The 25,616-nt window shown below is 53.8% G+C and overlaps 2 protein-coding genes and 1 pseudogene across 5 annotated transcripts in view; 2 read left to right on the top strand and 1 right to left on the bottom strand.

Annotated features, from left to right (window-relative positions):
• Positions 1 to 513: 513 nt before the first annotated feature.
• Positions 514 to 9,790, top strand: PEA15 (proliferation and apoptosis adaptor protein 15). Its single transcript, XM_036091466.2, has 4 exons — positions 514 to 672; positions 6,274 to 6,447; positions 7,504 to 7,659; positions 7,806 to 9,790. Exons 2-4 carry the CDS (start codon positions 6,276 to 6,278, stop codon positions 7,868 to 7,870), a joined length of 393 nt encoding a protein of 130 aa, XP_035947359.1. The 5' UTR covers positions 514 to 672; positions 6,274 to 6,275; the 3' UTR covers positions 7,871 to 9,790.
• A 1,305-nt stretch (positions 9,791 to 11,095) lies between these two features.
• Positions 11,096 to 25,616, bottom strand: part of DCAF8 (DDB1 and CUL4 associated factor 8) — a 38,921-nt gene continuing 24,400 nt past the window's right edge. For all 4 annotated transcript variants that reach the window (XM_036091451.2, XM_036091450.2, XM_036091453.2 and 1 more), the window contains 7 exons: positions 19,794 to 19,866; positions 19,256 to 19,313; positions 18,632 to 18,739; positions 17,107 to 17,237; positions 13,348 to 13,467; positions 12,794 to 12,910; positions 11,096 to 12,085 (listed from right to left, as the gene is read on the bottom strand). In XM_036091451.2, coding sequence (XP_035947344.1) covers positions 11,969 to 12,085; positions 12,794 to 12,910; positions 13,348 to 13,467; positions 17,107 to 17,237; positions 18,632 to 18,739; positions 19,256 to 19,313; positions 19,794 to 19,866 — 724 coding nt within the window. In that variant the 3' untranslated portion in view covers positions 11,096 to 11,968. The remainder of the gene's footprint in view (positions 12,086 to 12,793; positions 12,911 to 13,347; positions 13,468 to 17,106; positions 17,238 to 18,631; positions 18,740 to 19,255; positions 19,314 to 19,793; positions 19,867 to 25,616) is intronic.
• LOC118535194 (small ribosomal subunit protein eS25 pseudogene) lies at positions 22,026 to 23,572 on the top strand (annotated as a pseudogene).

The following is a 25,616-nucleotide window of genomic DNA, read 5'->3' as shown; positions in this document are numbered from 1 at the left end:
TCTTCCTCCCCAGAAAATAAAATTACATCATGGTGGGGGGAAGGCAGGAGGGCGGTATATTTGGGAGAGGTGAGAGGAACCCAACGGGCCATCACCCCGGGGAGAGAGAGGAGAGCGGATCCGGGCTCCAGGTCAAGGCAAGGAGGCCCCACGTGGCTTCCCGCCGGCATCCCTACGTCCACCCCGCCCTCCAGTGGGGATGAGTCCGAGCGGTCCTCCGGCCCTTCGCTACCGGTCCCCTGACCCAGAAGGGGAGGAAAGAGGTTTTTCCCAACACAAGTCAGCCAGCTAAGAGGATCAGAGGCCCAAGGCCCTCCAAAGGCCTAAACCCTCACTCCCCGGTGCTCCCCAGGGTCCCAGCTGCGGTGGTCACCGAAAGGTGGCCAGCACAGGAGCGGGGTCCCGCAGCCCGGGGGTGGCGGGGGGAGACTCCGGCAGCGGCCCTCGGCAGCCCACCCGCGAGCCTTCCAGAACCCCCGCCCCCCGCCCCGCCCCCGGCGCTGACGTCACCGGCCGGCCGGGCGGGGCGCGCGCGGGGCTCGGGCTCGGGCTCGGCGGGCGGAAGCGGCGGCGGCGGCGGCAGGAGCGGCGGGAGCCGAGGAGGAGGCTCCGGACGCTGCCCCAGGAACCGGGACGCCGGAGAGCCGCACCCTGAGCGCTCAGCCCGAGGCGGTGAGAGGCGTGCCGGGGGGTGGGGGGCGGGCAGGCTCGGGGCCGGGCCGCGGCGGGGCGGCGAGCCGGGGCCGGAGGGGGCGTCCGCCGGCCGGGGTGCGTGTGGCCCGGCCCGGGGTCTCGGCGGGAGCCCGCTTCCCGCGCGGCCGGCTCGGCCAGGCTCCCCTCCCCTCCCCCGCCCCGCCGCGGCCCGCGGGCCAGGGCGGGGATCGGCGGGCGCGGGCCGGGGGCCGGGGCGGGGGGTGGCCGGGAGCTGGGCGTGGAGAGAAGGAGCCGACGTAAAAGCCCCGATTAATTGCATACACTCCATGTCGGAACTGACAGGGACACACACACCTACAAGAGACACGCCAGCACACACGGTGACACACACCCATGTGACTCTTACACACATCGCTTCGCACACAGCAAATCACAACCGTCCCCGCACTACACATCCCCCTCCCCCCACTGCCTCCATGTGCCTCCTGGAGGCACATCTGTCCGCAGGACAGCTGAGCGGCGGCCCTGTCCCCGCCGCCACCCTGACTGTCTGGGCAGATTCTCCCAGCCCCGGACTTCTGGCTGCCCGTCTCTCAAACAGGAGAGACGAGGGAATCCTGCTCTCACTCCAGGACGGGGAGACAGGACCCGGAGTGACGGAACCTGCCCGCTGCTCTGAAGCTGGCGGAGTGGGGAGGGTCAGGGCTGCTGGGGGCCTCTCTGGCTGGGTCCGCTGAGAGCCTCGGGTGCTGGGAGTGGCTGGTTTCTGCGGCCCAGAGTGGCCAAGGGACGGAGGAGGGGGTGGTAGAAAAGGAGAGGGAGAAAAAGAATGAGTATGAGTCAGCCAAGGATGGAGCCCAAGTCGGAGAGAGAGAGAATGAGGGGAATGTGTGCGAGGGACAGGGACAGAGTCGGGAACGGGAGGGGAGGAAGCGACACGGAGATGGTCAGAGGAGTGGGAAGAGGGCTGGGGGCTGGGCTGCACTGGCTCGGAGAGCGGCCGGCGGGGGTGAAAGCACGATGGGGTGAGACCGCGGGGAGTTCGGGAAACATGCTGAATCCGTGGGTTTTGTTTCTCGATGAGTCTGGCCCCCAGGCTGTCAGAGCGATTAGCTTTAATTGCTCTTCCCTTTGTGGCTAAGCACTCCATTGGGGAAATTGCCAGAGATGCCCTAGGCTGCCCGATGCCCCGGTTGCCTACTTGCTCACTTTCCTGACACCTGTGCCCGTCCTGCGTGCACGTAGCGTCATGCATGAAGAGGGCCACAGAGTCCCGTCCTGCCAGGCCATACCTTCATACAGACCCTCACGCCCACCAACCAACTCAGGCCCCTCCCCACCAAAGTGATGATCCCTTTACAGCAGGGAAGCTCACTCCTTCCTAATCTCACAGTGGCCCTCGGTGTTCACATGGGGACACTGAATCACAGGCCCCAGAAGCCGTTGGCATTCTGGGCTGCCACCAAGTGAGATAGGATGAAAGCCCACCGACGGAAAAGGAGGAAGAGAGGAAGAGAGAGACTGGAGGGAGGGGGTGGATGAGGGGGAGAGATGGGAAGGAAACAAACAGGAGGAGGAGAGGCCCCACCAGCTGAGTGGTGAGCCCACTCGCCAGCAGGCAGCCCTCCCTCTCTGCCCTGCCTGACCCAGTGCCAGGATCTCCCGACGCCCCCACCTTGGGTCCATCTTTCTCCTCTTAGACTAAGTGCTGAAGGCTCAGCACCGTCTCTGTGCCCAGGGCCAACCCATCCTGCTTCTTGGACTGAGCTGAACATTTTGAGGCCCAGGTATCCTGCCTCCCCTCATCACCAGGCTGGCTGAGTCTTAGAGCCTCCTTCCTTTGTTACAGAATAAAGACACTCCCTGCCCCCCACCCAAAGCTGAATGGAAGCTGAGAGAAGAAGTCAGCTGAGTGTGATATTAAGGGAATAATTAGGGACAAACTAGAGGACTGCTTGAACTTGGGGCCCAGGTAGAATTTAAAATGGGCACCATGTGTTCTCCCCACCCACTCCTCTGCCTCTCCTTGATCACCGCCCCACCCCGGAACCCAGGCAGCATGACCCCTCCTGCCCGTGCTGGGGCTTCCAGGTGCGCGCACCTGCCGTGGGCTGGGCCTCCCCTCAGCCGCAGGTAGCCGCAAGCAGAGGGGAGGGGTGCGTGGAGGGGCAGTGGCTCCTAATCCTCAGGGGAGAGGGGATGGTCAGGACGCACAGCAGGTCTGTGGTGCTCCCTCCTCCTGCACAGGTGGTTGTCCCGTTCGGGCTAGGCCTCTCGGAGGGCCCCGGGGCCTGCTCCTTCCTCCCCCAGTGCCCATGGACCACCCACCTGTCTTGCTCCCAGCTCCTACCCCCAAAGACCAGCCTGTGAGATCCTGACCTGCCCCTCTTCCCCAGCATCCTCAGCTGGTTCCACCTTTGTCAGGGCCCCACCTGGGGCCAGCTAGGAAGGAAGGAAGGAAGGAAGGTGTGAGGAAGCAGTGAGCAGAGCACAGAATGATCCGGGAGGGAAGGGGACTGACTTCCTGGCAGCCTCAGCTCCGGTCCCGGTTCCTGCCCTGGTATCCTGTCCCAAGAATGGCCTCCGCCCAGGCTGCCTGGTGTGTTCCCTGGGCAGCCTCGCACCGCTCCAGAGATCAGGAAGACTTTTCTGGGCTACGAGGGGAGGAGACTTCTTCATGGGCCCGAAGGAATTCTGAATCTCCGGGAGGAAAGGGACAGGGAGGGTGAAGGAGCCAAGCTCCACCATAACCACACCACCCCAGGGACGATGATTGATCGGTGAGACTCAAGAGCCACCGCGTAAGGAGATTCCACTTCCTTGTACCCCCAAAATGCCCCAAGGGACTGGCCTTGCCCCTGCAGCCACACCCAGGCCTGGGGGGCGGGATCCCTCCAGGGAGGGAGCAGCCAGGCTGCCTTGCCCCCGCTTCCTCAGGGGGCCCTACTCCACCGCTTCTGTCCCTTCTTACTCACTCGCTCCCCACACCCCTCCCATCCAGTGGTGTCATTGTCCTGACCGGTGGGGGGGGTGGCACCCAGAACTGAGGTTGCCATGGTAACCGCAGAGTCCCGGGCCCTCCCCCCAGGATCTCATTTGCAGCCTCCTTCCCTTTCCCAGCCCCAGCCCTCCCTCCGTTCTGCAGGGTCTCCTCACCCTTCCCCTTTTCTCTGGATGTGAGCCTGTGATTACAGACCTTCCACATGCTTTCACTGCTTCACACACACACACACACACACACACACACACGGAGCACGTACTCGCACCACCACACGTCCAGTGCTGGCACGTACACATCCATGCCCAGAACATGCACACGCCCGCACAGATGCCCACCACTGCCTCTTCCCCGTACCTGTGCCCACACCCAGGACGCAGCATCCACGCGCCCAGCGCTGGCGACATTCCCACCCCCGGTCCTCTTGGGGGCCTCCTTGCGTGGGCCTCATGCTCTCAGAAAGCTCCTACCCACCGCCCCCCAGCCTTTGTGGGTGGCTCACTCACACAGATTAATCCCCCCACCCCCCCAAGTCTGTGTTTTAGATTCAGAGCCCTAAACCTTAACTCCTTCCAGGAGATACACATACACACACACTTTCCTTCCCCAGGATCTAGTTACAATCTCTTCTTCCACGTGAAAACAGGACAGGATGACTCTAAATGCTGTCCCATTTTCCAGCTGAGGGCTTGGTCCCAGGTCTCCTCCCGGGGGCAGGGTCTTCTTGGGGGCACCCTGCTACCCCTTCCTTTTAAGCTCTCCCCACCCCCCCATTAATTCCTCCTGCCTGGACCCCCTCCCCGTCACTCCCCCTTTCCTGCCCCGGGATTATCAGTGGGGTGGGGGCTGGGCTCTAGAGCCTGCTGCCGTGACCTAGATTTCAAGGCATTGACGGTTCCCGGTGCTGACAGTCCGAGAGCATTGTTCCTGGCCGAGGCTGGCAGGGCCACCGCTGGGCCCTTCTGTCTGCTTGCACCTGGGTGTGCAAGTGAGCGTGCCTGGGAGTGCCTGCTTCTTGTGGGGGTCCTGCTGGCCCTGCTGCCTGGCCCATTGTGTGTGTCACGGTGCTTGCCACCAAGGGAGGCTTGTTTGTTCTGGCCCAAATAGGGGGCTGGGAATGGGGACTTCTGGGTCCATGCCTCCCTTACGATGCCATGCCTCTCTGCCTCAGTTTCTCTGCATCTAGACCAGATGCCCCCTGCTCTCTGCTGCATTCCCAGCCCACTGTTGGGGTGATTTGTGGGCAGTCTCAGCCAAGTACAAGGTCATCTAGCTCCTTGCCCCGGCCCTTGGTCTAGCCACAGTTTATGATATAATGTACTTTTTAAAATGCTTTACTTTTCTGATTATAAAAAAAATATTTCTTCATTGTGCGGGGGGGAGCCCCTTTTAAACTTACTACTAGAGCTTTACATTTTATCTCATCCAGAAAGTTCATTCTAAGGTTTGACCTTCCTTCTTCCTTAGACACACTTTCTACCTAGTGAGTGCAAGGAGGGCCTTGAATGTTCTCTCCCTTCCCACCCGAAGATCTCCAGGAGAGAGGGACGGGCTGAAGGCCTGTGAGGCCCAGCCTTACCCAGCCCCCCGTGAGAGGCCGTCCTGAAGGTAGTGCCAGCCAGACGGTGACGGTGACGCAAGCAGGAGCGGCAGCCCCTCTCCTGCCACTCTCCCAGAGCTGCATCTAAACCCCTTCCCCTGCCACCCAGCCAGCCTGGGAACTGGGCAGGGGGCCAGAGCTGGCCGCTTGGTATTCTTGGGCGCGGGGGCTGTGGGCGCAGCACAAAGGCTAGGAGAGGGGGCTGCGTGGAGGCCCGGCGGCAATCAAGGGAGAAACCAGGCTCCGCAGAGGTGGGGGGGGGCTCACTGCCTCCCCTCCCCGCCCACCGGAGCCCTAAGGCCTGAATACACGGAGGGGCCAGGGGACCATTAGACCAAGCACCCAGGCATTTTTCCAAAATGAGTCATTAGTGAGGTGGTGGGGAGTTGGGAGTGAGGGTCCCCTTTGCTTCTGGGGAAGAATGGAAGCTAGAACACACGAGCTCCAACCTTCCAACCCCCTCCGGCCCCTTCTTCTGAGCCGCTCACTGTCACAGCCAGGCAGCCTCTGCCTGATGCTTGTTTTGGAGTGTTTTTCTTTCTTTCTTTCTTTCTTTTTTTTCTGACAGGGGGAGGGGTTGCAGGTGGGTGGGGCGATTCTGGGGGGCCTTGGAGGCAACGGGTGAGAGAGTCTGGAGCAGGTTGCTATGGTAACCGCCTCCTCAGTCAGGGGAGCTGTTGCCAGGGTTACTGTTGGGGAGGGGGGTGAGGAGAAAAAGATGGGGGTAAGGAGGTGTGACTTGTCACTCTAGGCTGTAGCCTGGCCCCTAGCTTCTGCGTTTCTTCCTTTCTCCTCCCACCGCCCTGAGGCCTACCTTCCCCCCCCCCCCCCCCCCCCCCCCCGCCCGCCCGCTCCGGCCCGGCCCTCCCCAGCCTCCCTGCTGGCCTCTGCCCTGCCTCACCGCGCCCCCCCCCCGCCCGCCCGCCCGGCAGAGTGGAGGTGCTGGTGGGAGGTGCCAGTGAGTAAACCCTACCTGCACCTCCAGCTCAGCAGCCTCTCCCTTTGTTCCTCCCAACCCCAGTCATGGCCGAGTACGGGACCCTCCTCCAGGACCTGACCAACAACATCACCCTTGAAGATCTGGAGCAGCTCAAGTCGGCCTGCAAGGAGGACATCCCCAGTGAGAAGAGCGAGGAGATCACTACTGGCAGTGCTTGGTTCAGCTTCCTGGAGAGCCACAACAAGCTGGACAAAGGTGGGGGGCGGGGGGGCCCCAGCCTCTCGGGCCCAGTGCGTTCAGCAAAGGGAAGCACGCTGAGAGCAGCGGTCCTCACAGCCAGCACGGTGCCCGGGCACCACTGTGTTACTGTGAGACGCGAGAGAGAGCATCGGTCTGTCCCAGGACACTAAAATACGAGTTAGAAGTGATCGAAGTAAAACCACACATTCTAACATTCTCCCATCCACGGCCAGAGACCGCTGTGCCGGGACAGGCTTGGGGCGGGGAGTTGGTCTATTGAGATGGCCCTGAAAGGCAAGTGGATTTCAAAGGCAGGGTCCAAAGGAGGGCACGCTTGGCAAAGGACCAGAGTCACACAGGCAGGAGCGTCCGGTGTGTCCGGCAGAGCAAGGGAGCCCGCTTAGCTTGCCTGGGGGCCGAGTAAGTTTAGAAGTGGCTGGAAAGGTACGTTAAGGCTGTGCCGTGGAGGGTCTTGAGGGGCGGTGTGTGAGCAGGCGGGTGAGCCGCCGGAGGGCCCTGGGGGGCGAGCAGGGAGGGAGGCTGAGGTGGACACGGTCCCATTAGGAGGCACCTGCAGTAGTCCGAGGGGAGGAGCCGCGGAGGAAGGACTGAGGGCGTCCACGGTCTCCTGGAACTGGCCCAGCCGCGGAGCGCGTCCTTCTGGCCACACGCGTGCCTTGTCTAGAGACTGCACCCCTCCAGTCCCGCACGTGCTAGTAGGAAATTCTGACGCTGACTTGGAGGAAGAGTGGAAGGGGCACAGGGTGGGTGTAGGGTATCAGGAAGGCCAGTTCATTTTTCTGTTCTCCCCTGCCCACAACGTGGGACCTTCTATTTAGCCTGAATCCCTCCTCCTCACTCCGTAAGTTGGGAACTTCACTGACCAACCACCTGCTCTTCCTGGGAACAGCCCTCTGTATTGTTGGTGTCTTAGCTTTCTGGTCCTGCTCAGGAGCTCCTTCTCTTCCTGTGCTGCCCCCTCCGATGACCAGGTTCCAGAAGCCCGGTCTGCTAGGGCAGGGGAAGCCGGCCTCTACAGCCTGGCTGACCCTGTTTCCTGCCTTCCTCCAGACAACCTCTCCTACATCGAGCACATCTTTGAGATCTCCCGCCGCCCTGACCTACTCACCATGGTGGTGGACTACAGAACCCGTGTTCTGAAGATCTCGGAGGAGGATGAGCTGGACACCAAGCTAACCCGTATCCCCAGTGCCAAGAAGTACAAAGGTAGGAGCCCGTGTCTCTAACACGCACCTCTGCCCCCTCCCGTGGGTGATCCTTGGAGTGCTTGGGTTTGGGGCAAATGGAAGCGGATGTGGTGGGCCTGTCTCCCACGCCTTCCGTCCCTGGACACCTCCCTTTTTGCCCCCCAGACATTATCCGGCAGCCCTCTGAGGAAGAGATCATCAAATTGGCTCCGCCACCGAAGAAAGCCTGAGCGAGGGGGAGGAGAGGAGGAAGGTTGGACCTTCAGTGGACCACTCCCTTCCCCCAGCCTCCAGGGGAGGGGCAAGGGCAACCCCCCCAGTCTACCCACTTACTAACCTGGTCCTAACCCCCTTACTGTGCGCGTGTGTGTGCGTGTGCGCACGCTCTGGCTGTCTGTCTATATGTCTAGCTCATCTAGTTCCTCCTCCTTGTGAGGGGATGGGGGTCAGGCTGGGGGGGGGGGCTTCGTTTCCCCACTTTAGGGGGAGGTGGGGGCTATTTCTATGCAAATAGAAATGGGCACATTCCTCCTACTGCCCTTTCCTCTATGGCTAAAGTGTGGGAGCAGAAAGGACCTGTATTTTCCTACACTGAGGAGCCGAGCTGGAGGGAAAGCATGGGGCGAGGTGGGTGCATCTAGTGAAAAGCAGTGGGAGGGAAGGTGGTCACCCAACCCCCACCTGGAAGGGGCAAAGAAAAGCCAGAGTTCCACGTCTGTACCCCGTGCTGGATCGGCTGAGGGATCCTTTCTAGATGTTCCTCGGGTTGGAGGGCCTGGGCCCCAGCAGGTCCCTTTTTGCTCCCCTCCCATGGGCCTAGGATGGGTATGAGCCAGGGATCTAATGAGAGAGGACCACAGGATCCTTCCCTGGTCCCAAAGTACAAACTTCATGAGCACCCAGCTAGATCCTAGAGTCCCCTCCCCCCCAAGAGCCCATGCTAGGAGCAGGCCCCACTGCACCAGACATGGGGATGTAGACAGAGTGGGGTCCTCTGCCACTCCCTTTATTCCTATTCAGACTGTTGCACACACGGACTCCAAACCTAGGGAGGCTGAGCAGTGAGCTCCTTAGGTCTTAGCTCCAGCCCTGCCCCACCCACAGGGTCCCAGCGTGGTTACTGCAGGTGACCTTCCCTCTCTGGGGTCTAGAGCACCCCCAGCAGGAAAGAAAGGAAGAAGCTAATTAGAGCCTTCTCCTTTGCACTGACCGCCTCCCGCCCCCCCCAGTTCAGTCCAGGAGGGGACTTTGCTAGCCCGTCTCCCTTGATATCCTGGCGTGTTGGGCTCGTGAATGCCTCCTAGCCACATCACTAGACCCCAGCCTCCTCCCTGTGCCAAGATGCTCCCCCCGCCCTGACCGTGCTAACTGTGTGTACATATATACCTACATATATGTATATTAAACCCGCACTGCCATGTCTGCCCTTTCTTGTGGTGTCTAGCATTAACTTATTGTCTAGGCCAGGGCGGGGGTGGGAGGGGAACGCCACGGCCAAGGGAGTGCCAGTCAAGTTGCTACACAGTCAAAAGGAAAATTAAACTAAATTCACACGCCATCTCAAGAGACTAGAGAAAGTTGAAGTTCAGAGCTTGTAAGATGTGGGAGCAAAACGTAAGTGGGAGGGGAGGACTGGCTGTTGGAAGAGGGAAGAAGCCAGACTGGCCGGAGAGCAGCTTGTCCTCCCCGCCTGGCCCGGCCCCGCCGTCCCCTCTGGCCACTGCTGCGGACACCTGCCTTAACACGTCCACCTGGAGTACTCCACAGTTCTGCCTTAAAGGACCTTCCCCCGTTCACCCAGCCCTGTCTGGCTTCTCCCTCAAGGACAGAGAGATACTTGTCGAATTGGGAGGGGGGGAACTGAGCATGAACTGTCCTTCCAGTCAGGATTTATGTGATGTGAGAGTGTGTGTGAGAGAGAGAGGGAAGGAATAGGAGCCTTCTCTGAAGAGAGAGGGTGAGTTGGGAGGAGGGAGACAGGGTCATTTTCAGCAGAGTCTAGTAGTATCTCTGTAAGGCCAAAATCATCTAAAAAGACTAACCTGCCCTCCCACCCCCGTACGGCTGTGAGATTGTCCCTATCCTATGCTCCTCTGTCTGCAGTGTGCACGGCCTTGTTCTAACCCTGGAATAAAGGTGACTGACTGTAATGTATCTGATTCTAGAATTTCTGTGAAGGATTTGGGAGCCTTTGGGAAGGGAGGGTGAATAATACCCCCACATCCCTCACTGCAGCCTGGAACAGAGGCCAGGGAAACGTTTAGCCCTCGTGGTGCCCTTCCCTCCCCGGTCCCCTAAGTGGCCCTGAGCTACGGGGCTGACCCTACGCACACGAGTCTCCAGCTGGAGCCTGCGCCTGCACACACGGCCATCCCAGACCAGACCGCCCCAAACTGCAGTTAAGGACAGGGCCAGGCACCTACGCTGGCACGAACAGAACTGGCCCATGAGGAACAAACGGGCCACACATCACACACACAACAGCAGTCAGAAAGAAAAAAAAAAAAAAAAAGCTTTACTGAGAGAAAATACACAACAAATTCCAGAGTGCACGGGTTTCAGGCCACTCCGTCACCCCACCAGCCGTGGGAACGCAGACCACTCAGTCACCACACGTCCCCTACCTCGGGGGACGTGCAGCAGCTCACATCTGGTCTGACAGTTGCTAAGAAAAAGGCCAGCAGGAAGGAGTGTCTGGGAATTCCATCCTTTCTCTGTTCCCTTCCTTCCTGGCCTGTTCTAGTAGAATCAGACTGCCCCAGGGTGCAGAATTCCTGGTTGGGGGCGCAAAGAAATAGCAGCACAAGCAATAGGGCAAGAATTCAACTAGGCCTTTCATCTCCGTGACCAGTGATGAGACGGGTGTCCAAGCCCCAGCCATCTTTATCCGTAAACGATGTGTCCCTCAATCGCAAGGTATCAAGAGGCGGACAAGCTGTAATGGCCAAGCCAGGAGGGCTTTCTCTACTACACTCCTGCACTAAGAAGGGAGCGGCTGGGGTGAGGTGGGTGGCTTAAAGAATCAAGCAGCTAATGCTAAGAGTGAACGTGTCCTCTGTCACATACAGTATGAGGAGAGAGAGTCTGCAGTGGCAGAACCCTTCCTGAAGTCCGAGTTCAGTCAAGTTTTAAAGATGGGCCAGCCTCTGGTTAGGAGAGCCATCCTGGGAACCCCCACAAGACAGAAGGAGAGGTAGGAGATCTGAGGCAAAGAACTGAAAGGAATCTTCCTGTTTTCCCAACCCCGAAACCGCGGCAGGAGGCAGGGAAGGGCAGAACTGAGGATCCTTCTGTTGAGCCTCCAAAAACTGAAGGGGTTTGCCCCGATCTCCAATGGCCACACACATAGGGTGGGCTGAACCCAGTGTGACCACAACATCATTACTTCCGCGCTCTCCTTTCAGTCCCTTTATTGTAGTCATAGAGAATATATAGGTATTTAAAACTGACAATAATTTTATCGTGATACATCCAAGTTTGACTTGCTTTTTAATATATTTATAGATATAAAATTAGGCCTCTAACAGTGACAGGGCAAGGAGATTGCTGCCACCAAACAACTTTTTTTAAAAGTAACAGAAGAGGTAACACATCCTTCCTATTCTTCCTCCACTTCTGCCCCTCCTCCCACCCCCCCCAGCCTCCCTCACCAGACCTAGTTAGGGGTGATGGGATTAAGAGAAGAGCGTGAAGGACACATCATCAAGTGTGAAACACTGTGGGAAGTACAAAGGATGAATGGGTGGGAAAGAAAGTCAAGAGTGTGGCATGGTTAGGGGCTCTAAGGACTTCCCAGAAAAAACAAGATCCTGGGTTGGGGTTGTTCAGGGGGGAAAAAAAAAAACCAATGCAACTGTCACAGACTTTTAAAAAATAAAGAAGAAAAAGGCCAAAAACCTAAACCAAAGAGGGAGTGGCACTTCTACCACCCCCACTCTGGCCCATTGGTACTGAACAGCCAGTTATCCCCACCCCCCCACCCAAGAAACAAGGGAGATTAAAGAAAAGGAAACCCCATTCCCTACCCCAAACCAGTTAACAAAATAGGCTCCCCCCTCCCAAAAAACAAGGCTTTGGGGAGAGGCCATTTCTGCTGAGCCCTGTGCACCTCTCCATGGAGCTCATCCCGGGGCTTGGCTCCCATTCTTAGCTACTCCGCAGGTTCGCTCCCCCTCTGGTCTGTCTGTCTCCTGGGATGTCTTTCTTTTTTATCTAAAGCAAAAAGTCCAAAGTGCGTGTCTGCTGAATGTAAGGGCCTGGGACAGGAAAGGGCTGTCCAGGCAGGATCGGGTTGGCAGCCCCAGCCCGCCCCTCCTGGGTACGAGGCCTCAGGACGGCATGCACTGCACCCGGTCGGGGCCCTCCTCCTCGTCCGATGTGTCTGAGGAGCTGGGAGACTCATCGGAGTCTGCGTCTGTGGCCCCAACCCCAGGTTCTCGCCAGCGCTGTAGAATGGGAAAGGCTTGTTAGTAATTTCCCTGGAACAAGGACAAGCCTGTTAGGTCTTAACTCTAATTCAGATGCTCTAGGCCAGGGGCAGCAGAATTTTTCTTAAAGGGCCAGATAATAACTATTTTAGAGTCATGGGCCATAACCCTGTTGCAACTACTCAACTCTGCTGCTGCAAAATGAAAGCAGCCACAGACAACATAAATGAATGGGTATGGTTGTATTCCAATAAAACTTTATTTGCAAAAAGCAGGCAGCATGCCAACTGCCAGAGTTTGCTAACCCCTGCCCTAGGCCTCTTCTGGCACAAGGGAAAAAAGGTCACCCTATTCTCATCCAAGTCCTGACCAGGCCCGACCCTGCTTAGCTTACGAGACCAGACAAGATGTGCTGCCATCAGGCTGCTAGGGCCATAGGCAGGTCACCCTATTCTCAACTCCTTCCCCACCCTCATGCTCTGCCTTCACTTATGAAGACAGCACTCTCGTGCGTGGCGATGGGGAACAGAAAGCAGACACCACCCATTTTGCCCGATGGTTCTTCCAAGGCTACATCAGGGCTCTGATGGGGATGGAAGACAAGGGATCGGACACCCCACCAAAACCACCTGATCTCTTTTTAAAGTAGCGAGGAAGCGTGCACTAGAACGTTTCACCCTCGAGAGTGTCACTGCCCTTGGGAGCTCACCTCCTACGTCAGCTTACCCGGTGGTGGCGTCTCTGTCTCAGGTGATGCATGAGGAACCAGAGCATGTGACTATCGAACAGGTCGGTGTGGTGCAAGCTATCTTCATCCCGCTCCCGTTTGTTCTTCTTTATCACCTAGAACCAAACAGGGTTGCAGGGTTGGGGGTTGGGGGTGGGTAATGAACAGGAACCCTGGACCTGATCAGAAAAAACTGGCTTTCCATCCCAGTGAAAACTTCTTTTAAGAACTGTTAACCCGAAGGGGAGCTAGATTACGTCAGGAAAGTATGAGCCAGGTTTATCCACTGAGAAGCCTGGGAAGCTCTAAAATAGAATAAGAAATGCTTCCTCAAGACACCGCACCCCCACTCCACCGTGAACTAGAGGCACTCCGCAGCTGCCCCTGAACCCCTGCGTTGGGACTACTCCCCGAGCGGCAGTCACAGCAATGGCGGGGGGGAGTCGGGGGCGGTGTTAAAGCAGTGCCTTTAAAGAACTGGGCAGGCGGCTATTCCTTCCCGTGACAACGAAGATTCAAAATGTAACGTGGACATCTGCAGTCAGCTACTCACGTCCTTCAGCCCTGTCAGCTCGGTGGAAGTTTCAGCTGTGGGTGCCCAGATCTTGACATCATGGTCGAGGCCACTGGTTGCCAGTACAGGCAGGTGAGGGTGGGGCTCGAGACAGTTTACCTGGTCAGGAAGAAAGAAAAGCACAAGCTCAGGGGTGTATGGGAATAGGGCTTAAAAAACCACTACTCACCTTGAGCCAAACATAGTCCTCAATCAGAGCTGAGGCAGCTGCTGGAAGGCAGGCCCAACCATCATGAGCGTAGGCCAAGGGCCCTGGGGGTGGAAGAAACACTGGACACAGACTGGGTATAAGACCAGGCCCATCTCTCATTTCCTAAGTATAGGTAGGGCTGGCCTCACCCTAGACACAGCCCTAGGGGTGGGCGGGTGACTGGCCAAGCTTACTGCTGGCTTCACAAAAAGGCAGTGAGGTCCGGATGACCTCATCCACTCCGGATTCCACAGCTCCAACTTGCCCAAGGCTGGGGAAAAAAAACAAAACAAAACAAAACAAAAACCTCTCCGTGGCTTTCACCAAATGGCAAATAAATTTTTAAAAATGAAGAAAGCAACAGCTGCCGCAGAACCCCCAGAAAAGAGTCCAGGGACAATTACATTCCCTTGGCGCTGTGGACTCGAACTGGAAGGAGGCACAGGCTGGGAAGAGGCGGAGCTGGGGAGTGAGCAGGTAGTGGAGGCTCAGGTATGCTTGTGAACCCTGCGCGCCCCAGGGTACAGCACCCTGCTGTCTGCCCCAAAAGCCCAACAGGCTCAGCTAAAGGGTGGCACAGTGTAGGGCGATAGCTTCCGCGGGCACCCACGGTGTCCGTATCAGCCACCTCTGGGTATAGTCACTGAGCAGGAGAAAGGTTCTCCCGCAGACAGGCAGGCCTTCTGGCTTAGGCAGCTTCCTTCTGTCTGGAGGCACCCATGCCCCCTGCTGTCTGACTTGGAAACATCAGCCTTCCAAATGGTAGGGCAGGGCAGGGTAGGGCAGGGGCAGGGCAGGACAGGGGCAGGGCAGGGCAGGGCAGGCAGCTCCCATGGCCACTGGAAGAGCTGGTCCCAGATCTAGCTGCTAATAAAGCATTTTCGGGCTTTTAGTCAGATGAGGAATAGATAGGAAAAGCACCCGGAAGGAAGAGGGTGTGGTCCTAGCCGCTCCTCACCCGCCCCCCCATCCCATCCCATCCCGCCTTGCAGCTGCCCTATAGGCCAAAAAAACAACCCCTGGCAAAAAGCCTCTTTTATCTTTTACTCCTCTCTGGACCAGGCTCTTCTGCCTGGCCTGCACGCGCAGAGGGAGCAGCTGAGGGGAAACTGGGGCCAGCATGGAAAATAAAACTGACCCACAGACTTCTAATCTTCTTTGTTCTTCCATTTTATAAGTAAATAAAAATGCTCCAGAAAAGACTGAAGCTAAAGCCTGAGCCTAAGAATAAAGCAGAAACCCCATTTCTCTTCTCCTTTTCTCACTCCCCATGTCAGCTCATCGCAAAGTTTACACTGGGGCTCTCTTAGGCAGTGTGGAAGTTTCCGGCATCTGCAGCACGAGTAGGCACTAGACAGGAACTCCACTGCCTGAGAATATGATCAAAAGATACGTGACAACTTACACATACAAACCTGAACTCATTCATCCACCTCCTGATAAGCCTTTGCTAACCCCTCTACTCTGACCTAGCTCTGCTTGAGCATGTCAGTAAAATCAGAAAGCACAGAGGAGAAATTCCTTGGGACTTAAGACTAAGGGCAAAGCCAAGGGAAAGAGGAGTTAAGAGTCAGTAGCACACAGTACCTGGGTTGGAGCCCGCCGGGAGAGCCGACAGAGAGCTTCTGGGCCAGGTCTGAACGCCAGGACTTACCCTGTCAGTAACAAGCGTGAGCAGAGCAAAGAGCTCCAGCCTTAAGAGGACTGGCCTGGGGGACGCAGGGATAGGAAGGGGCAGCAAAGTGCTCTGGGAGACTAAGGACTGTCCTCTGATGTCATCCCCCACCCCTGTCCCTGAATAGGAACAAAGAAAGGACTAGAGTCTGAGCCAAAATCAGAGTCGAGAGAACTAGGCAAGGCAGATGAGAATTTCTAAGATGCCTTCTGGTTCTAATATTCTACTTTATGATGAGCTGCTCTGCATCTGCTCTTGCGGCTGGTGCCTGGTTGACCCACTGCAGGGAAGTTAGGACCAAACAACAGAGGGGGGTCAAGTGGGGACACACAGATCATCAAGCTCACACAGGGGCAAGCACAAGCCGGGAACCTTGTTTCAGGGCACAGTCTCTCTATCTCTTGTTCTAGTCTCTCACTCTTGTGACCACTCAATCCAGGCTTGGGGCCCACCCATCGCAAGCAGGTGCCCTCCCCACCTGAGCACCTAGATGCATCACCAGACTCTGATTCTGGCTGAGGTGAAAGCAAACTGGCCTGCAGAGTGGTCTGGGAGAATGGACTAGTGCTGGCCTGGGGGAGGGCATTCAGCCCTGCGTCTCTCTGGAACAGAACGCAGGACAGTTTATGATCTAGAAAGGATTCACTGGCCCCTTCTGACTTCCTTTTGACTATACGCCTACTGCAGAATTCTCATGGAGACTCCAGTGTTTTAGTTTGTTCCCTGCAGATGACAGAAGAGGACCTACGAGAGAGTAGGACACGAAGCAGGCAACAGGGAGACACACCTTCAGGCTCGGGACCCCTCTCGTTCAGGCCGCAGAAGCCTTGGATCTGTACTGGCCCCAAGTCCCAAAAATTTAGACAAAACCAGAAAACAGTCTGAAGTAACTTCACACTAGGACAAGAAACACACAAGGAAAGGGAGCCTGATTGCAGGGGACCATTTTAAATTCCACCAGCACTCTCAGGATGAGCCTCATGAAGAGATGGCTGGACTCTCTGCACCCCCCAAAGCTTAGAAGGAATGGAACTGAAGAGAAACCAAGCTGTCTCAGCCACTCCCTAGGGGCCCTTCACCAGACTGCCTAAGGAAATCGGTACAAGGCAGTCTCCCACACTGCCTCTTTCAGATCTTCTGCGGTCCAGAAACCTTACGGTAGGAAGCCACTCAACTCCCTTCCTAACTCTGGGTCTCAAAAAAGAAAAAAATATACGGTTAGCTAGATGCATTGTAGAAGCTGACCACGCTTCACTCCCCAACTCAGGATCCTCAGGCTTCTTTCTGGCCCTGCCTCTGTGCAGGCGGTCTAGAATTCAAAGGACAGGCGGTCTGTGATAGGATCACAGCCTGCAGCGCAGGCTGCTCAGTCATTATTTTAAAAAAATAAATAAAAATTTTAAAAAATTAAAATATTTTGCCACATTTGCTCTGTCCCTATTAGCTCCTTCTAGCTTGTATAAGCTGACCCACGATCTCTACAAGATCACTACTTGGCTACCCTACGGGATGAGGTGCAAGGCACGGAGCAGAGGCCCCTCTGGCACACTGCAGGATGGAGCGCCCTCAACTCCAATGCTTTTCTTTTAGAAAAGGTGCCTGCCTAGAGATCCCTCATTCAGGCCAGAGGTTCTTCCCTAAGATCCCTTTCTCTCCTCACTAAACCATGCCTTAGAGGGGAAGAAGACAGAAAAAGGAAGCCAGGATTCCACCCAAACCTCAGCAGCCCCAGACTCTACCGCCGCTCCTGTCCTGGCTAGACCCCGGAGATGCGGCACCATGCTGCCCTGGTGCGAGAACTCTGTGGCCCTGCTCGCACCTACCTTACCGGCGAGAGAGCAGCGAGCCAGCCAGCTGAGCGCAGCGTACTCACCACGCCTCCCTTGTCCCCCTCCATGAACTGAACGATCTGGCAGGATGCCTTCTCCCAGAGGAAGATGTGCCCGCAGTCACTGCCGCTCACCACAAACTCACTCTTGGGGCCATAGAAATTGACGCCTTTTACTGAAATGATAAATGAGGGAAGAGACCGCATGAGAGTTGGCATCAGGCCGGTATATATTTACCTCATAGGGACTTAGTTATTCACAAACTCCAAAGTCAGCTAAGAGCCAAAGAATTCCTTTCATTTCCACAAAACAAATCAAGGGACTGTGTGTATATAACAGACAAACCAAGAATCATGTCCGTCCCAGAGACTGTTTCTAGGCCCCCAGAGAGCTCCACGGGGCCGAGGGGCTGTAGTCCCTCAGCAGCAGCCTCAGTCTCACTGGTCTCCGCCCTATGGAGCACCGGGAACTGTGGAGCACTTCCGGCCTCAGTGATGCCTTACTAGTCCCAGCCTGAACCACCCCAGCCCTGCCCACTCCTAGGCAGCCCTGTCCTACGCCCGAGGATCACCCTAGGTGTACTCCCTTAGTACCACCTTGTCTGCTTCCTGGGCCGTCCGTCAGCTGGCCTGAGAATGAGGGAGGTCTAGGCCACAACTGCCTGTCAGAAGCATCTGAACCGTGCTTGCTACCAAGACTCTGAACGACACGGCTCCACTCCCTGGAATTACTAAGAGAAGCTGGGTGTCCCAGAGACTCTGTGCAGTTCCACGGCCATCATGGGACTGCACTCAGCTTCTGTCTGCCTGTGGACTAAGTTCCAAGCACCAGTTCTCCCGCTCACCTCACCAGCTCAGAAGAGAAAGGACAAGTCACTGCTCTCTCCAAGTCAAAATTATGACAGATACCTGTTAGGAGCGGTGTCGACAACAAAGAGCAGTGGCCACCCCAACTTTTCTGTACATTAGAGTCACACAGGGAGCTTTTAAAAGACCTCTATCAAGCTGTACCCCATCCCAATTAAATCAGAATGTCTGGGGGTAGAAGCCAGGCTTTAAAGATCGGCAGGTGACCCCGCGGTGCAGCCAAGCGCAGGAACCACACCCAGAACACACACGGCCAATCTCCGCCGCAGACTGGGCAGGAGGCGCCGACACTACGCCCCCTCCTCTGCCTCATTCAAAAGAACTTGCCTCCTCCGCCCTAGAGCTAGCAGCTCACTTCCCCCCACCCGCCCCGATTTCAGGCAATTCAGTACCCCAGACTGAGGAGGGCTTTCCCAGATTCCCTAACAAGCCCGCTAAGCCTGAAGTTACCCGAAATCTTAAGAAAAACAAAGTCACTCAAGTCTCCTTATGCCCAAATGAGGTCACACCGCTGCGGGGAGAGAGGCTCCAGGCGCCCTGCGCTTGAGCACAGCAGGCCTGTGAAGGCTCCAGCCCAAGGAGGGGCATCCTCGCACTGCTCCGACAGGCTGCCCTGTCCTGGAGGTCGTTCTGATCTGCACAGCCTGAATGAAATGCTGCCGCTCCCTAAGCCAACACACAGCAACCAGAAAGACCGGCTCACCTGTGGCATTATTCCTGTGGCCCTTGTATCGCTTCACATACTGGGCCCCGTCGCTGTGAGAGGAGTTGAAGAGGTAAATGTCTTCGTCATTGTAGCTGGCCAGGAGCTCTGCCAAGAACAAGCAGACAGCAGTGAAGGCAAAGGCTGAAAAAGAGCCGGGACCAGGAGCTGGGGGCTGGGGTGCAGCTTCTCGCCAGTGGTGCCCCCTCCGAATACCCAGGTAGAGCACCCATCTCACTCAGCTGGAGCTGCAGGCAGATCGGGCGTCCAGGGTAGACTAAGAACACACTGCCAACCCAGGGGTAGCAGAATGCTCAGGAAGATCATACCCATTAACTCAAGAGTGAGCCAGAGGCATAAGCACCTGCCCAGGCAAGGAGCCTGGGCTTCAGGGCACGCACTGCCAAGTCTCATCTGCAGCATTCTGCAAGTGGCGCCTGGCATCTCCAAGGGTCCTCGGCTGCGTCCTCCCGCTCTGTGCTCACCGTCAGCAACTACTCCCCAGCCGCTCCGCGTGGAGCTAGAGCACAGCGGTGAGCACTGGAGGGCGCGTGCCTCGCGGGCTCAGCAGCTGCCCAGACGGAGGGGGCGTGCCAGCCTAGCAGCTGGGCCCTGCACACGTACCTGTGCCGTCGTGGCTGTACACAAGACAGGTGATGTTTGCTTTGGACTCACTGTTCACCTGCAATAAGGAGCAGATACTGACTGATGCCCCACCCCCCCACTTGTTACACCACCTTCAGGAAACAGGTTTTCCTTCACACTCCCCACTATCTTGTCCCAGAGAGTGAGAGAGAGAGAGAAAGAGAGAGAGAGACAGAGACAGGAATACAACCAGTGCAATGTGGCCACCTCAGGGGAGAGGGCTTTCTGCTGGTGCTTTTCTGCGTGCTGGCCATGTGACACACACTCTTATCTCCTGTGGCCTTACCATCACGGGGCAAGGCAATGATCTTTACCTCTCTACACTCTGTCAATAAGAAAACCTAGGCTAACGGAGTGACTGCCCAAGATCACAAAGCTGGTAAGTGGTGGAGCCGGGATTCAAATCCAGGGAACTGACTCGAAAGTCCAAGCTCCTCCCACCAGGCCAACAATTTTGGGGGCAGCCTTGGAGTTGAGTTAGGAAAGCTGGGAACCACTGGCCCCTCATGAATCTTACCAGGTGATGAGGACAGAACTTCTTGAGCACTCCATTGTTCTCGTTCTCATCAATTTTCCTCTGGTCGTAAATCCTATAATGGAAGAAACAATAGAATGTTAGAACTTACAAACGGGGCATCTGGGTGGCTCAGTGGTTAAGCATCTGCCTCCAGCTCAGGTCATGATCCCGGGGTCCTGGGACTGGGTCCCACATCGGGCTCCCTGCTCAGCGGGTAGCCTGCTTGTCCCTCTCCCACTCTTCCTACTTGTGTTCTCTCTCTCTCTCTCTCTCTCTGTCAAATAAATAAATAAAATCTTAAAACAAACCAAAACAACAACTCACAAAGTGACCCCTTGAACTGCAAAGTAATGGCAAGAACAGCAGTCAGCTGGATGTCAGGACAGATAAAGGACATCACCCCACTAAGATTCTGGCTCCCGCTCTTCCCTGAAGGCCCTCCTTCTCCCAGCCCTTTCCGAATCCTGACTCTTATCCAGACACTCCCCAGTTCAAGCGGTAATCCTAAATCACATTAACCTGAAGGGCCTTCTCTTTCCTCTCAGCTTTGAATCACTTACTACTTATTTCTACTGAAAACTCCCCAGCAGCCTTTATTGCTAGAGGCCCCGCTCCTAGAAGTCCGTGGGTCTTCAAGCCTGTCTTGGCCTCTGACTTAGCCCGGTCTCCCTCTCGCTCCTCACAGTGACAATTACAAACCCCCCCAGGATCTCCTCAAGACTTCTTCTCTCCTGCCTTTATTCCCATCCAACCAGTGTCCCCTTTCCTCATCTCTGCGATCCAAACTCTGACCATTCCTTCCGACACCTAGGACAGATGTCATCAGCCGGGTATCCTGCCAGGTGCTGGACACACAGGAGCAACAAGCCACCGCCTGTGTGCTTCCTCCCCATAGCTGCTCTTTCCACTCCTCCGAGGACCTCTTTCCGTGAGTCCTCAACCTCTTCCTCGTGCCTATCTGCCCATTTCCTAAACCCTCCTCTGCCGACTTCCCACTACTGCTTTTTCTGTCCTTCCCTCTCATAGTCAAATTACTGAAAAGAGCAATCTGCATTCAGTGTTTTCACTTCATTTCCTGTTCCCTTCTCAATCCATTCCAATCTAGCTTGGGCCCTCAACCCACCAGTGAGACTTCCCCGGCTCAAGTCACCAGTGGCCTGACAGCCTCCACCCACAGTCTACTCTTCAGGCCTCTCTCCTCTTAACATCGTTCACTACGCCTTCCCTAAAACCGCTGCCTTCCTTGATGGTCAACCACCCCTTCATGGTGTTCATGAGCTTGTCTGTCTTTAGCTCTTAAATGCTGATATTCCCCGGAGGTTTGGTCTGAAGTTCTCCTCTGACTGTACGTAGGCAAACTATGACCTACAGGGAGGTTTTGCCTAGATTATTTGTAGTATCCTTCTAACTGACTTCCTTGCTCATGCTGTCCCCAGAATTATTCTAAAATGCAACATTTTATGTAAATTCCCTGCTTAAAATCTCTTCAGTGATTCTGTATTTTCTACTAAATAGAGTCCAAACTCCTTAGTAGGACTCTCCATCTCTTCTCAAAGATCCTATATGTGATACAAGAACAAACAAAACAAAAAAGCAAGGCTTCCTTGAACACACCGTGTCCCAGCTTGGGTTTCTACCTCTACAGGCACCGGCCCCGCTACCTGAAATACTCGATTCCCATTCATTTTGAGTATTTCCTCTGTGAGAAACAACAGCATGGGAGAAATGGTTTCTCCCATGTTTAGGGAGTCTGATCTGAGTTCAAATACTAACTCTGCTACTTAGTAGTCTGCTACTGAGTAGCTGAGTAATCCTGGGCATTTTCTTAATATTTTCAATCCTTAATATACGTGTTTCTCCAAAACGCTCCTTAAAGGCAAAGTCTGTCTAGTCAGGTGTGTGTCTAGCACATAGAAGATGCTCAGTAAACGCTGGATGAATAGATGAATGAATCAATACATGTTTGTATTCTCCACAACTTCTTGCATAATATCCTGCATTAAGAGAATTATCTGGAAATCTTTACTAAATGAACCCCCCAAAAAGAAAAGACAAACAGGAGACTGCTGTACTGCCAATTACTCCTCCTCAGCAAACACAGCATCTGATAATCTCATGTTTTTCCTCTAAACAAAATCTAAATCAACAGCTCTTAAATGTCACTAAGCCATCATAAACTTTGTAAGTCAGCAAGTTAGTAAAACATATTTAAGTATTCAATATTTTTGGTGTATGGACCATTCAGTGTTCGTCAGTATCTAAGGCTCTCTGCCCTTCCTCTTTATGAGCAAATCCTTAACTTCTTTCCCCTTTCTTCCATAATTATTTAAGAAGAACCTACTATACTCTAGATAGGACGCTAGACCAGGGGTTGGCAAGCTTGATCTTAAATGGCAAGATAGTAAATATCTTAAGCTGGCAGGCCATGTGGTCCCTGTCACAACTACCGAACTCTGCCATAGTAGCATGAAAGCAGCCTTGGATAATATGTAAATGAATGACCATGGCTGTGTTTCAATAAAACTTTATTTATAAAAAAACGGGCAGGGCAGGAGCATCCGCGTGGCTCAGTTAAGCATCTGACTTTGGCTTAGATCATGATCTCAGGGTTCTGGGATAGAGCCCAGCACCAGGCTTCCCGCTCAGCTGGGAGTCTGCGAGTCCTCTCCCCTTACCCCTGCCCCGGCTCCTGCTCTCTCTCTCTCAAATAAATAAAATCTTAAAAACAAAACAAACAAAACAGGCAGTATAGTTGGCCAGCTCCTGGGCTGGACAGTGCTGATACAAAGATGAATACGATTTTTTCCCCTATTTTCTGAGCATAGGACAGGACCTTGACATTTAAAAAAAATTTTTTGGGGGGGTGCGTCTGGGTGGCTCAGTCGTTAAGCGTCTGCCTTCAGCTCAGGTCATGATCTCAGGGTCCTGGGGACCGAGCCCCGCATCTGGCTCCCTGCTCGGCGGAAAGCCTGCTTCTCCCTCTCCCACTCCCCCTGCTTGTGTTCCCTTTCTGTCTCCACTGTCTCACTGTCTCCACTGGCGTGGAACATCTTTTTATATATTTATTTGCGATCTATATACCCTCTTCAGTGAGGTGTCTGTTAAGTCTCTGACCCATTTTTTATCAGGCTGTTTTCTTGTTGAGTTTTAAGAGTTCTTCATATATTTTAGATAAGTCTTATATCAGATATGTCTTTTGCAAATATTTAATTCCAACCTGTGGTTTGTCTTCTAATTCTCTCGGACAGTGTCTTTCAGAGAGCACAAGTTTTTCATTTTAACGAAGTGTACCTTATCAACTATTTCACAAATCATGTCTTTGTTACTGTATCTAAGAAGGCATCACCACTTTTTATTCAACATCTGAGCAAGGCTGCAGGTGTGGCCGCTGCTCTCCAAGCTTCGCAACGCCTCCCAAGGACGACAAGAAGAAAGATGCCGGAAAGTCGGCCAAAAAAGACAAAGACCCAGTGAACAAATCTGGGGGCAAGGCCAAAAAGAAGTGGTCCAAAGGCAAAGTTTGGGACAAGCTCAGTAACCTGGTCTTGTTTGACAAAGCGACATAAGACTAACCCTATAAGGAAGTTCCCAACTCTAAGCTTTTAACTCTAGCTGTTGTCTCTGAGAGACTGAAGATTTGAGGTCCTCTGGCCAGGGCAGCCCTTCAGGAGCTCCTTAGTGAAGTACTTATTAAACCGGTTTCAAAGCACAGAGCTCAAGTAACTTACACCAGAAACACCAAGGGTAGAGATGCCCTAGCTGCTAGTGAAGCTGCATGAACACAGCCCACCAACTGTACATTTTGGAAAATAAAAATTTATTAAATCAAAAATAAAAAGGCATCACCATACCCAAGGTCATCCAGGTTTTCTCCTATGTGATCTTCTAGAGGTTTTATTGTTTGGGGTTTTACTTTTAGGTCTGTGACCATCTGAGTTAGTTTTAGTAAAGGGTATAAGGTCTGTCTAGATTCCTTTCACATGTGGATGCCCAGCTGTTTCAGCACCATTTGTTGAAGATATTATCTCTGCTCCACTGTATTGCCTTTATACCTCTGTCAAAGATAAGTTGACTATATTTACGCGTGTCTGTTTAGGGCTCTCTATTCTATTCCACTCATCTATTTGTCTACTCTTCTGCCAATACTATACCATCTCCTTGCCTGTAGCTTTACGGGAAGTCTTGAAGTTGGGTAGTATCAGTCCGCCAACTTTGTTCTTCCCCTTTAATACTGTGTTGGCTTTTATGGATCTCTTGCCTCTCTATATAAACTTTAAAATCAGTTTATCAATATCCATAAAATAACTTGCTGGGATTTTTACTGGAATTGCACTGAATCAACAGATCAAGTTGGGAAGAAGTTGACATCTTCACAATATTGATTCTTCCTATGCCCTTCACACATTTTAAATCAAATAAAGAGTGGTTTTAGCCCTGTCTCAACACCCTTACGGCATCTCCACAGGCCTCCAGGTACTGTACTACCTTGTTACCTTAAGCCTCTCTCTTCCTTCCTCACCTCCTCTCCCCCCACCACCCCACCTGCCCTTCATCTAGCGTTCTCTCAGTGTTGCTGATATCAGCCTAAGACAGAAAAGCAAAGGGACTATTTATTATTTATGAGCCAGGGCCTATACCAAATCCTTTACCGATAAATTTACATGTCAACCAACCACCACAGGATTCATTCATCTGATACATTCTCCTTTTCTTCACTCTTGTCAATTCGTAAACCAACCCAAATAGGATTTAGTAGTAGGCACCCACACCTCCACCACCTCTACTTGTCTACTTTCTCCTTTCTTCCCCCCACCCCTTTTTTCGGTTATAGGCCAAAAAGCAAGTCTCTCTAGGCTTCCTTTAAATGCTTCTTCACAATACTAAACCAAAATTCAGTATTCATGATGCAAAGGCCTTAAGGATGAGTAAGCGATTTCTCTATATTCCCTTGAAGGAATTCCTTCAGCCTAGAAATGAAAGCTAATGGTACTAGGATATAAAATATTCACCAAAAATATTTTCAAATTTGTACTGGAAGGCGAGCTCTTTAGGTTCTTTCAAAGAAATAATCAGAAAGGGGAAATCCCAAAACACTCAACTGGCTGAATTGAAGAGATGCCAGAGAAACTGAATGAGCCTAATGTCAGAGAAGATCTAGGGTGCTCAAAGGGCCATCTGCTTGCACAGGGTCAGTGTGCCTCAAAATCTACACATGCCAAGTGAATAGCTTACATCTGCTGAAAATCTGCAACGTACAAAGGGACAAAGGATATTGAGCTGATAAGAGACAGAATATCTAAGTATTCTTCCATGTGCTAAAATGTTAAAACTGACTTCAGCCTTAGTCTAACCCTGGCCAACGTATCAGCTTTGGATTAAGGCATTATCAATTGCAGTTCATGATAAAGCCAACTGTTCCAGTCTCCTCCAAACATCAAGGACCTAGTGGCTGAATTATCTACAGATACAGACTTTTCAAGCCATCCAGAGCTCTAAGGAGGAAATCCAAACTAGGAATTTCAGTAAATGCTCCATTTGGAGGGGGCAGCACCTGACAGCTACAACCCTTTTTGATCAACAGCTTCTTATTAAAACAAAAAAACAAAAAAACTACTACTACATATTTGCCATTGGGTGAATAAAGGACAGGAATTTGGAAAGCAAGGGAAACAGGAAAATAGACAGGCACAAAGTTGTCTAATTCTCTTGTGGCAGGATTCTTGAACAAGGGAAGGTCATCTCTCATGTATTTCTAAAAACTTACTCTATCCCCATGATACTTATCAGTGAAATTAATTTCAGAATACAATTATAAAAATGTGC

This window comes from Halichoerus grypus, chromosome 7 (assembly GCF_964656455.1).
Source record: "Halichoerus grypus chromosome 7, mHalGry1.hap1.1, whole genome shotgun sequence".
Taxonomy (NCBI): Eukaryota; Metazoa; Chordata; class Mammalia; order Carnivora; family Phocidae; genus Halichoerus; species Halichoerus grypus.
This window is presented reverse-complemented; position numbering and strand designations above follow the sequence as displayed.

Excerpts from the sequence above, each read along its gene's own strand:
- PEA15 (XM_036091466.2), top strand. The coding sequence starts at position 6,276 with ATGGCCGAGTACGGGACCCTCCTCCAGGACCTGACCAACAACATCACC. Across the intron at positions 6,448-7,503 it reads CCACAACAAGCTGGACAAAG|ACAACCTCTCCTACATCGAG; the intron begins GTGGGGGGCGGG and ends GCCTTCCTCCAG. Across the intron at positions 7,660-7,805 it reads CAGTGCCAAGAAGTACAAAG|ACATTATCCGGCAGCCCTCT; the intron begins GTAGGAGCCCGT and ends TTTGCCCCCCAG.